Source organism: Rhincodon typus, chromosome 5 (genome assembly GCF_021869965.1).
Source record: "Rhincodon typus isolate 14 chromosome 5, sRhiTyp1.1, whole genome shotgun sequence".
NCBI classification, from domain to species: domain Eukaryota; kingdom Metazoa; phylum Chordata; class Chondrichthyes; order Orectolobiformes; family Rhincodontidae; genus Rhincodon; species Rhincodon typus.
Window position 1 is genome coordinate 22385045 of NC_063336.1, and position 14589 is coordinate 22399633.

Here is a 14589-nt window from a genome sequence, read left to right on the forward strand (position 1 = left end):
CGTTGGGAAAACGCGCTCACGTTGAAATGCCAAGTGTGCCAAACATTCAGTGATTGTTTTAAGGGAAAGTAACAGAAATCATCCAAGACTGAACTCACTAATCAAGGCGAAGTTCAAACAAAAATAATTGTAAAATGACAGGCAATTTTCAGATACGAATGGAGCGCTACACAGTTATTAACAATCCCCGGCCACAGTTTATGGAGGTTTATGAAACAGTTTGGTTTTGACAGTAATGGCCGCGAGTTCTGTTAGTCCAGCTCAAGTACAAGCCGAAGAAGGTTTCTCTTATGGTACCGGTGAAGTTGGTTATCTGTGTGAACAGGTTTCCAGTTAAATGTCGCTGGACTTGTACATGTCTGACAAGAGTCTTGTGATGGGGACGTTTCCAATGGTTTTCTTGAAGAACACCTCTTCAATGGTGGAGGGGTTCACCGAGCGTAAAGCAGGCAGAAGTAGAAGCAACTTGCCAAAACGGCACGGCTGTGCTGGGTATCTGGAACAGACAAAACGAGAGGTGTGTTGGCATTTTGGACATGAAGACTATGATTCAGATGCCACGTTTTTAGAAAGAAGTGCCATGTAACTGGGCTGACCTGTGGATGATGTTTGGTCATAGAGTCATAGAGGTTTACAGCACAGAGAAAAGCCCTTCGGTCCATCACTTCAGCACTAGTCAAAATCGCCACCCTAACCATTCCAATCCCATTTTTGCTGCCTCAACCTGCTTTGTGATTCTAAGACGCACAATTTCCCATGTGGCCAGTGGCAAACCTCATGACGAACTGGAAGAAGGAATAGCTAAAGGTGTTTTGGCAAAGATGATGGAAAGAAGCCCAACCTATGTAATAAGAGCATTAGATATATGAGCAGCAATAAGCCATCGAGCCTGCTCCATCTTTCAATAAAATCATGTCTGACTTGATTGTAGCTTTAATTCCATTTTCCTGTTTGCCCCTCATAAATGTTGACTCCAGGTACTGTCTTGTACCTTGTTACAGAGTAACTGAAAAGTCAAACAAAAACTAGAGAGAGCATGCAATATTAAATCATTTACTCCAAGGAGAGATTACAGAGTTAAGATTAATAGAATAGGCAACCCTTATTTGTTGATTTGTTTCTGCAGAGTTTGGTACATGCAGGAAGTTATAGACCAGTTAGTAAAACATCTGTCTGTAGACAATTAGTTTCACATCTGCCATTGGGGAATTGTTAGAATCTATTAGTAAGGAAGTAATAAAAGGACATCTGGAAAGTCAAAATACAATCTATCAGAGTCACCATGGTTTTATGAAGGGTAAATCATGTTTACTAATAAATAGAGTTCTTTGAAGATGGAACAAATAAAGTGGATAATGGGGAATCTGTAGATGTAGTATATCTGGACTTCCAGAAGACATTTGATAAGGTGCTGCACAAAGAGCTGAATATACAAGGTAAGATCACATAGGGTTAGTGATAATTTATTAGCTTGGGTTGGATGCCACAGGAGTCAGTCTAAATCAAAGACTTGGATGCAGGGACAGAAGGGACTATAGCCAGATTTGCAGCTGATAGTAAAATAGATGGTAAAGGAAGTTGTAATAAAGAAGTAATGCATTTACACATGGATATGGATAGGTTAGCTGAATGGGCCAAACTTTGGCAGATGGAGTTTAATGTGGAGTAGTGTAAGGTTACCCATTTGTCTGAAGAATAGAAAGACAACTTATTATCCAAATGGAGAGAAACTTCAGAGTGCTTCATTGCAGAGGGATATGGGTGTCCTTGTGCATGATTACAGAAAACTAGTATATAGGTACAGCAGCTAATAAGGAATACAAATGGAATTTTGCCATTTATTGCTAAATTAAGTGTTTCTGTAACCGTACAAGGCATTAGTGAGATCACACCTGAAGTATTGCATATAGTTTTGTTCCCCTTACTTGAGGAGGGATGTAGTTGCATTGGTGGCAGTTCAGAGAAGGTTCACTAGATTAATTCTGGAGGTGAGGAGTTTGTCTTATCAAGAGAGATTGAGAAGTTTAGTCCTGCATTTTCTGAAGTTTAGAAGAATGAGAAGAAACCTAATTGAGGTATACAAGATGCTAAAGTGGATTGAAAATGTTGATATAGAAAATTGATTCCTCATGTGGGTAGCCTAGAATGAGCAGACATTCCAATATGCAGTATCACAACCAAAAAGACTTTAGAAGAATTACTCAAATTCTTTTCTAGATGTAGACTGCCCACAGAAGTACAATCATATCAAGGATCAAAGTTTACATCAAAATTGTTCAAGGAAGTTATGGATAGCGTAGGAATAAAACAATTCAAAACCACTGTGTACCATCCAGAATTGCAGGGAACATTAGAACGGTTGCATCAAACTTTAAAGTCCACATTGAGGGTTTATAATCAAGACTCTCCAGAGGACTGGGATTAAGGAATTCCATTTGAACTTTTGGCAGTTAGGGATGCACGTAATGAATCCACTAAATTCAAACTATTTGCATTAGTTTTTGGGCATGAGGTGAGAAGACCACTGAAATTAATTAAGGAGAAATTGGTGAATTATAGTTCCAAGACTACATATTTAGACAATGTGTCAAATTTTAGAGAGAGATTAAATAGAGCAGGTGAGTTGGCTAGATAGCATTTAAAGGTAGCACAGCATACGATGAAATAGGGTGCAGACAAGCAATTTAAAAAAATCACAATTTTGCTAGTGGAGATAAAGTGTTAGTGTTACTCCCAGTGGTAGGTGAACCTTGAAAGGTATGGTTTAGTAGGCCTTATCAAATTGAAAGGAAATTGAGTGAGATGAATTATTTGATAAGAACACCTGATAGAAAGAAACCTTACAGAGTGTGTCATGTGAAGATGGGTGGGATGCTCTGTGGGTCAGTGTGGACTTGTAGGGGTGAAGGGCCTGTTTCCACACTGTAGGAATTCTATGATTCTATCCATCAACAGAAATATTCCACAATTGGGAAGGAGACGTTTACAAATGAAGTTGTCGTTGTATATTGATGGTTCAGTTTTTTTTAAGGAGGGAGGTGTGATGACACTGTGGCTTTGAGAGGTGTATTTTGTCCTTTTTTTATAAAGAGAAGTTGATACGGAGGTGATGAGCGGTCATTTCCAAGCCAAGGAAGTGAACAGCTTGTAAGGCCTTGGAGGTTTTTTAAGTTGGAACAATAGAAGCAGCACGAACGATTGGGGTCAAGTTCCCAGAGAACCAGGATTTTAGTTTAACTTTCTGTAACTGTTGGGGTTCAGACACTGATGTGTATCTCTCCCTGCTACAACAGAACACTTACATTCTCTCTCTCTCAGAGTTTTCTCTTGATGTTCTTTCCTCCTGGACCAGAAAATTGCATGTGAGACAATCTATTTTACTGAATTGCCTTTTCCAAACGAGTGTTTATGACATGTTGCTATACTAGAACCATTGATACATAGTAGTTACATAATCTATTATTCTGTCAAGTTTTTCAATAGAGTTAAGTTAGTCAAATTCATTTTTTTTTTGTTTGTACTTCAACTATAGTGTAGGAATAAAGTGTGTTTTGCTTCAAATTTGGTAGTTTGACCAAGCAAATTGCATCTAGAACACAAAGCCTTACACATGCCTTTAAAAATAAGAGAAAGTTATGTTCTAGGCTATCTTTGGAATATATTTTGAGGGGGTTTAGTCTGATCCACAACAGCTGATAAGTGGAAAGCAACATTCATGCCTCACAACTGACAGGCAAAGATCATTTCCAGCCAGAGAAATTGAACACCCCTCTTTCTCATTTAATGGCATTACCATCACTGAATCCACACTCTCAACATTCTGGGAATTACCATTGACTAGATACAGAACTGGACTAGCCACTTAAACACTATAGATACAGAAACAGGTCAAAGGCTAAGAATTGTGCAGTGAGTAACTCACCTCCTGACTCTCCAAAGCCTGTCCATCATCTACAAGGCACATGTCAGGTAGTGTGATGGAATACTCTCTACTTACCTGGATGGGTACAGCTCCAACAATACTCAAGAACAAAGCAAACCATATGATTGACAGGCTATCTGACCCACCTTTAACATTCACTCCCATCACTACCAAAACACAGTGATAGCAGTGTGTATTGTTAACAAGATGCACTGCAACTCACTCACCCACTCTCATTTGAGCGCAACTTCCACTCATGACCTCTCCCACCTGGAAAGATAAGGGCAGGAGATGAGAGCACTGCCACCTGTATATTTGGCACCCAAGCTACACGTAATCCTGACTTGGAAATATATAGCCTTCCTTTGTGGTGTCTGGGTCAAAATGCTGGAACCACCCACTCCCCTCCCTAACAGCTCTGTGGGTCTGTATACATAAAAGGGACTGCAGTGGTTCAAGAGGCAGCTCACTGCCACCTTTCTGGGACAATAATGATGGGTAATTCTGCTGGCCCAGCCTGTGATGCCCACATCAATTGAGTGAATTTGAAAATTCACCAGATGCCTTGGTGCATTGTCCATTCCCTCTGGCCTAGCTGCAACCCTCTTAGGAGCCTATTCTCCTTTTTACCTGGTGTGGATGTAACTATTCAAGGTCAGCTGAGCTTCGTCCTGCAACGCTGCGATTGCTGAAGCATTCCGGAAATTTCTAAGTTCTGAGCCACTCTGAGTAGGAACTAAGAAACAAAGTGGAAAAAAAAAGACCTTCTATCAGTGAGCTGTTCCAGAGTTACGTGAATAAGTCCAAAATGAGTAACTCACACGAAAACCAAATTGGTAAAAATCGCAATCACTGTGACATTCTGCAGTAGTCTATCTAAAGACTTAACAACACTAAATATGTTAAATGCTTATTGTGCACTTCCAGCAGCTTTATTTGTGGGGTGATTGTATCAATCGTTTGTAAAAATTTATTTCACTCGAGAAAACCTTATTACAATTGAACTCAGCAACTGGTTAATATTGGAAAGGAACAGGTCAGACTGAGATTTCTGATCTCAGTTTTGTCTTTAACCGTCCGAGGGTGTCTTGCTCTGGAAAGATATTTTGGTGTGTATTTTCCGGAGATTGCACTGGTTTTAACGAGGAACTAACAAGCCTCAGACTTCAGAAGTCGCCCACAGCCCTCATTCTGGATCATTTCTGCAATGTCATTCGCGATTCTGAAGCTCAATTTCGCTGTCAGGTTTAACAAGGCAACAGGCCTTTGATTTACCCGCTTTAAAAGTCACGATGCATTTCAAACAGGCAAATTCGGTGGCATCGACCCGGAGCTGCCGGAACCGCGCTACCACCTCTTGCAGGGCGTGGATCTCTGCAATGATCTTGTTCAACTTCTCCGAGTCGGTGTTATCACCGTTCATCCCTAGACAGAGAGAGAGAGAAAGTGACGAGAAGACATGCACTGACTCTTAAATTTTACCGTCTCAGCCACAGTCGCTTCGGTCTTTTCATTGAAACCAAAGCACAGGGCTGGATTGGTTTGCAGAATTTCACGGAGTTGCAAAAAGCCGCAAGGGGAGCGCGATGGCCTTTACGCTGATGCTATCAAACCGACCGTTTTATAAACCATTTCATCCAGCTGTACCATCCGGGGGTGTAAAAGAATGTTGACAAGAAATATTTTGCAATGTTAGCATTACCTCGAGAATTAGCCTTTTAACGTAGTGGCTCTAACAAGAGATGTGTGTGCTGGGTGTGTGGGGGTTGGTGTGGTAAAGGGAGGGACTGGTCTGGGGGCGGGAGGAGGGATGGTAGCGGGCACAAGGAGAGTGGCAGGGAAGGAGAGTGGCAGGGGAAGGAGAGGGACGGAGCTGGGGCAGGAGGATGGGGGAATGCTGCGTCTCTCTATTGCGCTTCGCTTTTACAAACACACCTCTGATATCAGAGATCTCACATGGATTTTCAGAGGCTGGGGAGAGCTGGCGGGTGGGCTGGATGGGAGGGGTTACGGATAAAACTCTCGTATCTGCGCTCCCCTGGGGAATCGGTGGTATGTGAGGGTCAGTTTTGCTTTCGCAACCAAAAGTGTGAAACATGGTGGCTAACAGCTGCCGAAAGTCTACTGGAGCAGTTCATGTAGACGTGGTGCTACTGGCGGAGAATTGTATATAAAACTCAAGAGCTGCCACCCCAGCCACACGGACTGACGCTCACCAGAAACACACCGAGATTAATGGACAGGCGAAAATAACACCGAATATCCAGCGAGGCCAATGGAAGGCTCCAGCTACTAATGGGACATTTTCACTAATTTAGGTGGCATTTAACAGAATGACAAATAAGTGCCATCTTTTAATCTTAGCTATTAACTTTATTAAAAAGCCACTCACCAGACACAGCTAGTAAAGTACTAGAATCGATTGGAATAGCCCACTGTGCTATTCCCAGAACAAAAAGCTCCCTCCAGGCATCTTCCAAAAGAATAAGCTAGAGTGAGACAAAAATGAGCACTTATTTTCGATAAAACCAGCTTTCATTTTTGCTGCTTGCCAGCGTAATGTTTGGAAGAACCAAACTTGAAGGACATTTTAAAGGATTTTCTCGACATTGTGTTTAGGCATGTTTTATCTCATTTTCACCACTGCCCGAATCTCTGTGCAGTAGTGAAGCTGACATCCAGGATTACTCTCAGTCTTCGCGGAATTGCTGGTTTTTCCTGTCTTTCCTCTACCTTCCCATCTTTGCACACCCAGTCTCCGACTTCAGATCTGATCCGCCGTGTGTCTGTTCTCTCTGTTCATTGTCCCAAAGAGTGTAAACCTCACCTGCAGGTCTATCCACTCACGCCCCAGAATTCACGAATTGCTATTTTAGAAACCTCGCTCTTTTATAACAACTTAATTTGAAATAAAACCAGAAATTTCTGGAGAAACTCAGCAGGTCTGACAGCTTCTGTGGAAAGAAAACAGTTAACTTTCGAATCCAGCGACTTCACGAAACATTAACTCTGCTTTCTCCGCACAGATGCTGCCAGACTTGCTGAGTTTCTCCAGGGCTTTCTATCTTTGTTACAGATCTCCAGCACCCGCAACTCTTTGTTTTATGTACTAAATCACATAATATGCTGTTTTGGCCTTAAACAAAGGTCTGGCATAGTAGACTAGTTGGCAAAACATCTTTTAGACACCTTAAAGTATATTCACCCAGAATCAAGGTTATTTGGAAATTAGCGGTGAGGTTTTTGTAGCACTCGAACCCTCCGAGTTCGTGTCCTTCCCATTTCCACGTGGGAATTGCATTAGCGGGTCTGCTGAAGTATTGGAGCGCCGGTCTGTGGCGGCTGAGTGGTGTTGTACAAGGACAGCTATCTGCTCAGGCCAGTCATACTGCCGTGCTGAGGTATTGCACCCAGGTTTGATACCTTCAGAGTAGTGCAGGCAAAATCACAGGCAGTTACGCTGTTCTTCATCACTAATCAAAACAAAAAAGCTCATAAAAGACGTAGGAGCAGGTATCAGGTACAACTGATGTAGAATCCTGCGGCGGTTTAGAATAGATTCCAACTTGGGATGCGCCTTTTCAACATAAAAGTTAATGATTTTCAGTGAACTGTACTGATGCAGACTTTTATTTTAAATCAACTTGTTCAGATACATGACTGGGCGGGTGGGACTTCAACCTTGACTTTCTGGCCTATTCTGCTTTATTCTTCCCTTGAAATCATGTATCGAGCTTCCAGCTCAACTTCTCTGAATTTTATGTCGATACTAAAAGTTACTAATTGTCCCCCTTGTTTATACTGAATACTGTACCTCCAGCAGTGTCCAATTTTTTTTAAATCAACCTATTCAAACGTGTTTGAGATACCTCGGGAGTAGGTGGGATTTGAAGCCAGGCTTTGCTGCTACCAGAGGTAGGACACTACCATTGGGCTAGAAGAATCTTTCCCAGACTTGCTGAAGAAAGGACACCACACACCCCACCAGCAGACCCTTCGCTTAAGAGTATCCTGCCTAATGAACGTACTGCAGCACCTTCTTTGGGATCTTCATTTGAATGTTAATTTGTTGAGGCTCCCTCCGCTTTTCATTGTCGCCGTTGCGTGTTTCTATCCTCACCCGGAGCTGTTTGCGGTTTAACCTGAGAGGAAGGGGGAGGCTCTGGTGATGATGATGGACTCGACTCACCTGATCCGGGAAGGGGAGTGTGGAAAACGCGGGTACGCTCTTGGCCCATTTGATACTCATGAAGAGAAGTCTCGCAGCAGATTCACAAACGGATTCAGTCGCCACTTCATACAGGTACATCGGTGTGCCGTTAACCTCGTGAGGGTACTGCCGGAAGAGGTCACACTGTCATTTTCAGAAGAGAACTAACCGAGTTAGAGCAGCATGGTAGCGGTGCCGCGTACTGATTGAAAGGCCTGTACCAATATACATCTCTATCCGTTTGCTTCCTCAAGTTTTTGTTTCGAAAGCGGAAACCACTAAAAGTGTCTGTTTGCGAACTCTGAATGTCTCGTTCACGCACCGTTCCTGTGCTGACCTACCTAACAGTGGCTCCTCGATTTTTAGAAGATTTTTATCCACCTCGGCTGTTACTATCCCTCTTATGGTTTACCACATTTCTTAACTTTTTATCATTTGCCACTTTGAAATTACGTCTTTGTGCAGACATTTCCAGGCGAAAAAGAGAATTGGTTAGAATACATACCGCTGGAAACACCACTGCATATGCTCTAATCCAAAAAAAAAACAACTGTTCATATTCACCTGTTGCTTTGTATCCTTTAACTAACTCCCCATGTACTCATACTGCATTCTTCCGTTAAACCCATCGCCTTTCATTTCACTCAATAGTCTTTTATGTGATACTTTAACATTTCAAAGTCCATTGTAAAGACAATTTTTAAAATTATTTTTCTCTGTTCTTGAAGGAGGACCGAAATGGGAAAATAACTTTTAAAAATCAAAGATTGTTGCACTTTCTAAAACGAAGTCACCCGACACTTGTTATACGTACCGCTTACACAGACGTTTGTGCAGGCAGTGGGGGAAAGCGCAGGTACAGAGGACTGCAGCTAGGGGGCTGTGCGCTAACGATGACTTGGCTGGCAAAAATTGGCTGATTGGTCTGAGGACTAGTGACCAGTAATCAGTTGCAAAGGCCTCCTGCCTGCCAACAATTATGTGATCGGCTTCCACTTAAACATTTCTGAATGGCGTAGGGGTGTAAATATTCGGAGAAGCCATCGAACCTCTCCAAGGACAGTAGCTGTCTGTTTTCTCTGTAGTAAAGTCACTTTAAACTTGCCGTTGCTGCAAACTGTGACTTTACCCAGTACACCAGAGACTTTATAAATGTGAATCATCCACCATTACCTTCTTCAAGTAAGCAAAAGTATCTAGAGAAGGACAATCGAGGAGCAGTACAAACCAAGAGGATCATCTCAGTGAACTCTGTAAATAAGGACCATTGAATGGTCATCTAAGTTTATCCCACAGGCCATCAAACTGATGCTTTTCATTTCTTGTCTCTGTGTTTGTGCGTGTGTGTGTGTGTGTGTGTGGAAGGGTTGGAGTTTGTAAGGGAATAAAGGTTTGCCTCATGGAATTAAATGTCAACAGTTCATAATTGTTTATATAGGAACAGGAATAGGCCATTCAGTCCCTCGAACCTGTTCCACCATTCAATAAGATCATTGCTGATTTGTGGCCTAATTCCATACACTTGTCTTTGGCCCACACCCCTTAATACCTTTCCTTAATAAATCATTATCTGTCTCAAATTTAAAATTAACAAATTATCTATAGCTTGAATCCTTTAATTTGCAATAAGCCTTCTTACTAAGTACAGATACCTGTCAACATGGGTTTAAAAGACAGATAAAATAGGGAATTTTGTACTTTCATAAAATCTTTAGTTTTTGCAATGATTCCAGGAACTATGGGGCTTAATTTCCAGATTGCAGTCCCAGTGAGGTGATACAAGTTTGGGGCGTCATCCTGAATTGATTGGAAACAAAGACAATGAGGATATAGGTGTGGCATTAGTAAATAAAACAGCTAAGGAAAACACCAAGTACTGTACTGAATATAATACATGGCAATGGAATGGCAAAGGATTTCATGCAAGTGGCAGAGGTGTCTGGCAGTCAAACGAAACTTTCAAAACCAAGATTGCTTGAATAAATTGGTAAACTGGAGAAAACATTGCCTGGCAGAGCTAGGAATGCAATGATAATTGAGGACTGGCACAACACAATACAAGTGAGACCAGGTATTCTGGGGAGTGAAACATCAGAATTGTGTAATGCTAATTTATGGTCAAAACAGCTTAATCATGAGGAGAGAATGAAGAAAATAGAGATGTCAGACAAAGATGAAGAAAAAGCAGAAAAGGATAAGGATAGGGAAATGGAACTAAAAGACTTGAAATGTGAAAACTAGAATTAGAACATGAGAAGGTGAATGCAAAAGAAATGAGTATCAACTTAAAATGCTTCCATTGACACTGAAGACTTTGAATGCTGATACAGGTCTAGGTAGAAAGAATCTGAGTCATAATTTGAAGTCCGGTAAGGAAGTATTTAAGTTTGCACAGGCTAAATTTAAGGAAAAGGATGTGGAAGCATTCTTCATTTCATTTGAGAAAATAGCAAGACAAATGAATTTAGCAATAAAGGAATGGATGCTACTCATGCAGCATTAGTTCACAAATAAGGCAGAGGAAATTTATGCTTCACTGTCAGAGGATGTTTATAATACTATAAAGAGAATATATTGGCTGTGTATGGATAAGTGACTGAGGCATTAGATTAATGTTCCAGCATTTAAGGAAACAGTATAGGCAAATCTATATTGAACTCAAAAAGGTTAAGCAAAATAATTTAAGATAGGCCTTAGAAGACAAACTATGGAAGGGATTCTTAACCAGATTGACAGAACCATGTCAGGAATTCTTAGACAGATTGTTATCCTAGGCAAATTCAAAAACTTACTACAATCCATAATAAGAACCCATGTTGCGGACAAAAGGTTTGCAATTGCTAACCGCATAGCAATAATGGCTGACCATTATGAGTTAATTCACAAGACAAATTGTTTTTCTGTCAACCTCAAAAATTTGAAAGAGATAAAAAAAATGGGAGGGTGAAAGGAAGACAACTAATTAAGATAAGGAAAGCATAGCTGGAAGTGCCCCAAGGCAGAAGCAGAGGTACTGAGGATGGAGGTGAAAATTGGAAGCTAAGGTGTTTCCTTCATAACAAGGCAAGACACCTTCATTCAAAATATAAGTTGCAAGGAAAACCCCTGTGAATTATTGGAGCTCATAAGAGTGAATCTGAAAAGGAAATGCAAAAGGAAAAGGCCATGGATCAGATTGTTGCTTTTACTATGAGTGCATAGTAAAGTAGTTGAGAGGTATGAAGAGTTTTTGACTAAAAGAAACTCCTTTTTCTTCAAAGAAAGCACCCAATCCCAATAACAATGCTAAGGAATATAGGGCTACTCAAAATCTTTGCTGGAGAAGGAATTAGTTTTCCCTCCAGAGGATTCAGTAAAAACCAAAGTGTTCATAAATGGGTACAAAGTCCTGTTGGAGTTTGCCTTGATGATGGGAATTGTAATAGTGGGGCACAGATTGCAGTCCCAGTGAGGTCTGGATCTTACCTGTCGATTAAGTTGATTCAATTCTGGGGTAATCATATAGCAGAAGTGAAAGTTACAGATTCAACTATAATCATGGAAAATGAGGCTAAAGAGATGGAACATAGAATCCCTACAGTGTGGAAACAGGCCATTCAGCCCATCAAGTACACATTGATCCTCCAAAGTGCATTCCTCCCTGATCCACCCCATATCCTATCCTTGCAACCCTGCATTTCCCATGTCTCATCCATATAGCCTGCACTTTCCTGGACATTATGGACAATTGCAAGAATTGGTTCCAGTATGTTGTAGTGACCAGGGCAATGGCTAAACAAAGTCTATCACAGAGCTCACAATAATGCCACAAGCCATTAGAGTCACTGAAACTCTATGAATGAGGATAGTTTGGCACATCTTCATTAATTGAGGCTCAGGAAGCAGAACCAGATTTACATAGGTTAGCATAGACAGCTCACACTGAAGCTAAGGCTGAAGTTACAAAGTATTATTATATTACAGATGGAGTTCTGATGAGGAAGTGGAGACATCCTCACAGAACTATGAATGAAGAATGGATGGCTGTTCATTCAGTATGCTATCCAGTGAGGTATAAGAATAAGCACAATGTCTACTATTTATCTGCATTAATCCTTTCCAATACATCAAAGAACTCAATCATGTTAGTTAAAGACAATATACCTTTAACAAATCAGTGCTGACTTTAATTAATTAGCCTTTTTTTTTCCCAACATGTGATCAATGGCATCATAGATTTTAGAAGTTTCTTTAATCTGACCTAAGTCTGATTGGCTCAGCGTTTACAGGTCTGGCCCTCTCTTTTGAACATTCATGTAATATTTGTCATTCTCATGCTTCTGGCACCTGCTAGTCCCCGTATCAAGGATGATTCACAGCTTGTGACCTGAACCTTAACCTTTCACTGTCACTGTCTTCAGTCATTTCCTCTGGGTCTTTTCTACTTTGATGGCTGCCAACATTTTTGACTATACCCTTTACCCACCCATCTGGGTACATTTACCAGAGGTGCAAGGGGGTTGTTTAGCTCAGTTGGCTGGATGGCTGGTCTGCAATGCAGGGTAATGCATGGGTTCAATTCCTGAACTGCTTGAGGTAACTGTGAAAGACTCTCCTTCTCAGCCTCTCCCCTTACCTAAGGTGTGGTGACCCTCAGGCTAAACCATCACCAGTCATCTTTGTCTCTCTAATGAGAGAGGAGCCCTGTGGCCAATTAACTTATGATCAAGCAGATTCAGCATGGCTTCATGAAGGGGATATCATGCCTGAAAATTTACTAGAATTCTTTGAGGGAGTAAGAAGCAGGATAGATAAAAGAGATGCAGTGGATCTAATATATTTGGATTTTCAGAAGGCATTTGATAAGGTATCATACATCAGGCTACTTGAATACAGCCATTGTATTGAAAGTAGTACAGATAGAGGGTTAGCTATCTAATAAAATACAGCAAGTTGGGATAGGGGGTTCATTTTCAGACTGGCAACCTATAACTAGTGGTACCAGAGGGATCAGTGCTGGGTCCACGGTTATTTACAAGATATACTTGATGGCTTGGATGAAGAAAGTTAATGCATTACAGCCAAGTTTTGAGTCATTATCTAGGGGAAGATGTACTGGCATTGGAGGCTGTCCAATGAATGTTGGCTATGCTTGATGCCAAGTGTGGAGGACTATCTTAAGAGGAGAGGTTGAGTAGATTGAACCTGTACTTATTAGAATATAGAAGAATGAGGGGCAACCTTATCGAAATATGCAAGATTCTTAGAGAACTTGACAAGTTAGATGAAGAAAGATTGTTTCCCCTTGTGGGAGAAGACAGGATCAGAGGGCATAATCTCAAAATAATGACTCACATATTTTAAGACAGAGATGAAGAGGGTTGTGAATCTGTGGAATGTTTTCCCACAGAGGCCTTTGAGGTTGGGATATTAAATCTATTCAAGGCCAAGATAGACAGATTTTTAATCAGTAAAGGAATCAACGGTTATGAGGAAAAGGCAGGAAAGTGGATCTGAGGATTATCAGATCAGACATGATCTCATTGAAAGACAGAACAGACCCAATGGGCTGATTGGCCTACTTCTGCCTTGTGGTCTTGTTGGTCTGTATGAAGCACGTAACAAGATAAAGAGGAGAAATTTTAAAAATTGGCAGTCCTCAAAAACGAAATATAACATGACCTGGAGGCATACGAGGTTACTAAGGAAAGCAAAGGCAGGAATTGAATTAAAGCTCTAAGCACGATCTTTCAAACCCACTTAGAGATGGGAAAAACACAAAAGGATGGAGGAATGAAGGGTTTCATTTAACTTGATAAACTGGAGAAGCTGAGACTGTTCTCAGTGGAACAGAAAAGTTTACCTAGGGATTTTAATGGATGCGACGGGCCAAAGTGCCTTTTTTACTGCTGTAGATCTCTGTGACTCTATAAAGGTGTACTCAGTATCATGAATGACATTGATAGAGTATTGTTTCATTTTCTTCCAATGGCAGAAATGTTCATAACCAAACACGGATTTACACATTTGTAGATAAAAAGCAAAAGCAATATGAAAACAAAATGTCCAGGCAGCACTGTCATGATCTAGGATGCAGTGCTTGAGGATGGATTCAATAAAACGTTTAGGAGGACTTGCAAACAGTTGGAAAAAGTTTTTTTCTGTTTAGCAAGACTATCGCAGAAAAACAGATGTGTGTGATTAATTGAACAGTTCTAACAAAGCGTATGGTGGCCTGATTGTCCTTCTTCTGATGTGTATCATTCTACGATTCTATGGTTCGAAGATGCCATGTACTCAGCTAGTACCTCCGCACTGCCCTCTGTCGCCACAAGATTTCCTTCTTAATCCCATCCTTCCTCCGATGTCTCTCTGTGGCGAACCATTTCAACTCCCCCTCCCATTCCTCAGACGACATGTCCATCCTGGGCCTCCTGCAGTGCCACAACGATGCCACCCGAAGGTTGCAGGAACAGCA

At 41.2% G+C, this 14589-nt stretch overlaps 1 protein-coding gene across 1 annotated transcript in view; it reads right to left on the minus strand.

Moving 5' to 3' along the window:
- Positions 1-333: 333 nt before the first annotated feature.
- nr2e1 (nuclear receptor subfamily 2, group E, member 1) overlaps positions 334-14589 on the minus strand; it is a 22546-nt gene continuing 8290 nt past the window's right edge. The window contains exons 3-7 of the mRNA XM_048596696.1: positions 8112-8258; positions 6315-6411; positions 5198-5347; positions 4553-4658; positions 334-496 (exon numbers count right to left, since the gene is read on the minus strand). Coding sequence (XP_048452653.1) covers positions 334-496; positions 4553-4658; positions 5198-5347; positions 6315-6411; positions 8112-8258 — 663 coding nt within the window. The remainder of the gene's footprint in view (positions 497-4552; positions 4659-5197; positions 5348-6314; positions 6412-8111; positions 8259-14589) is intronic.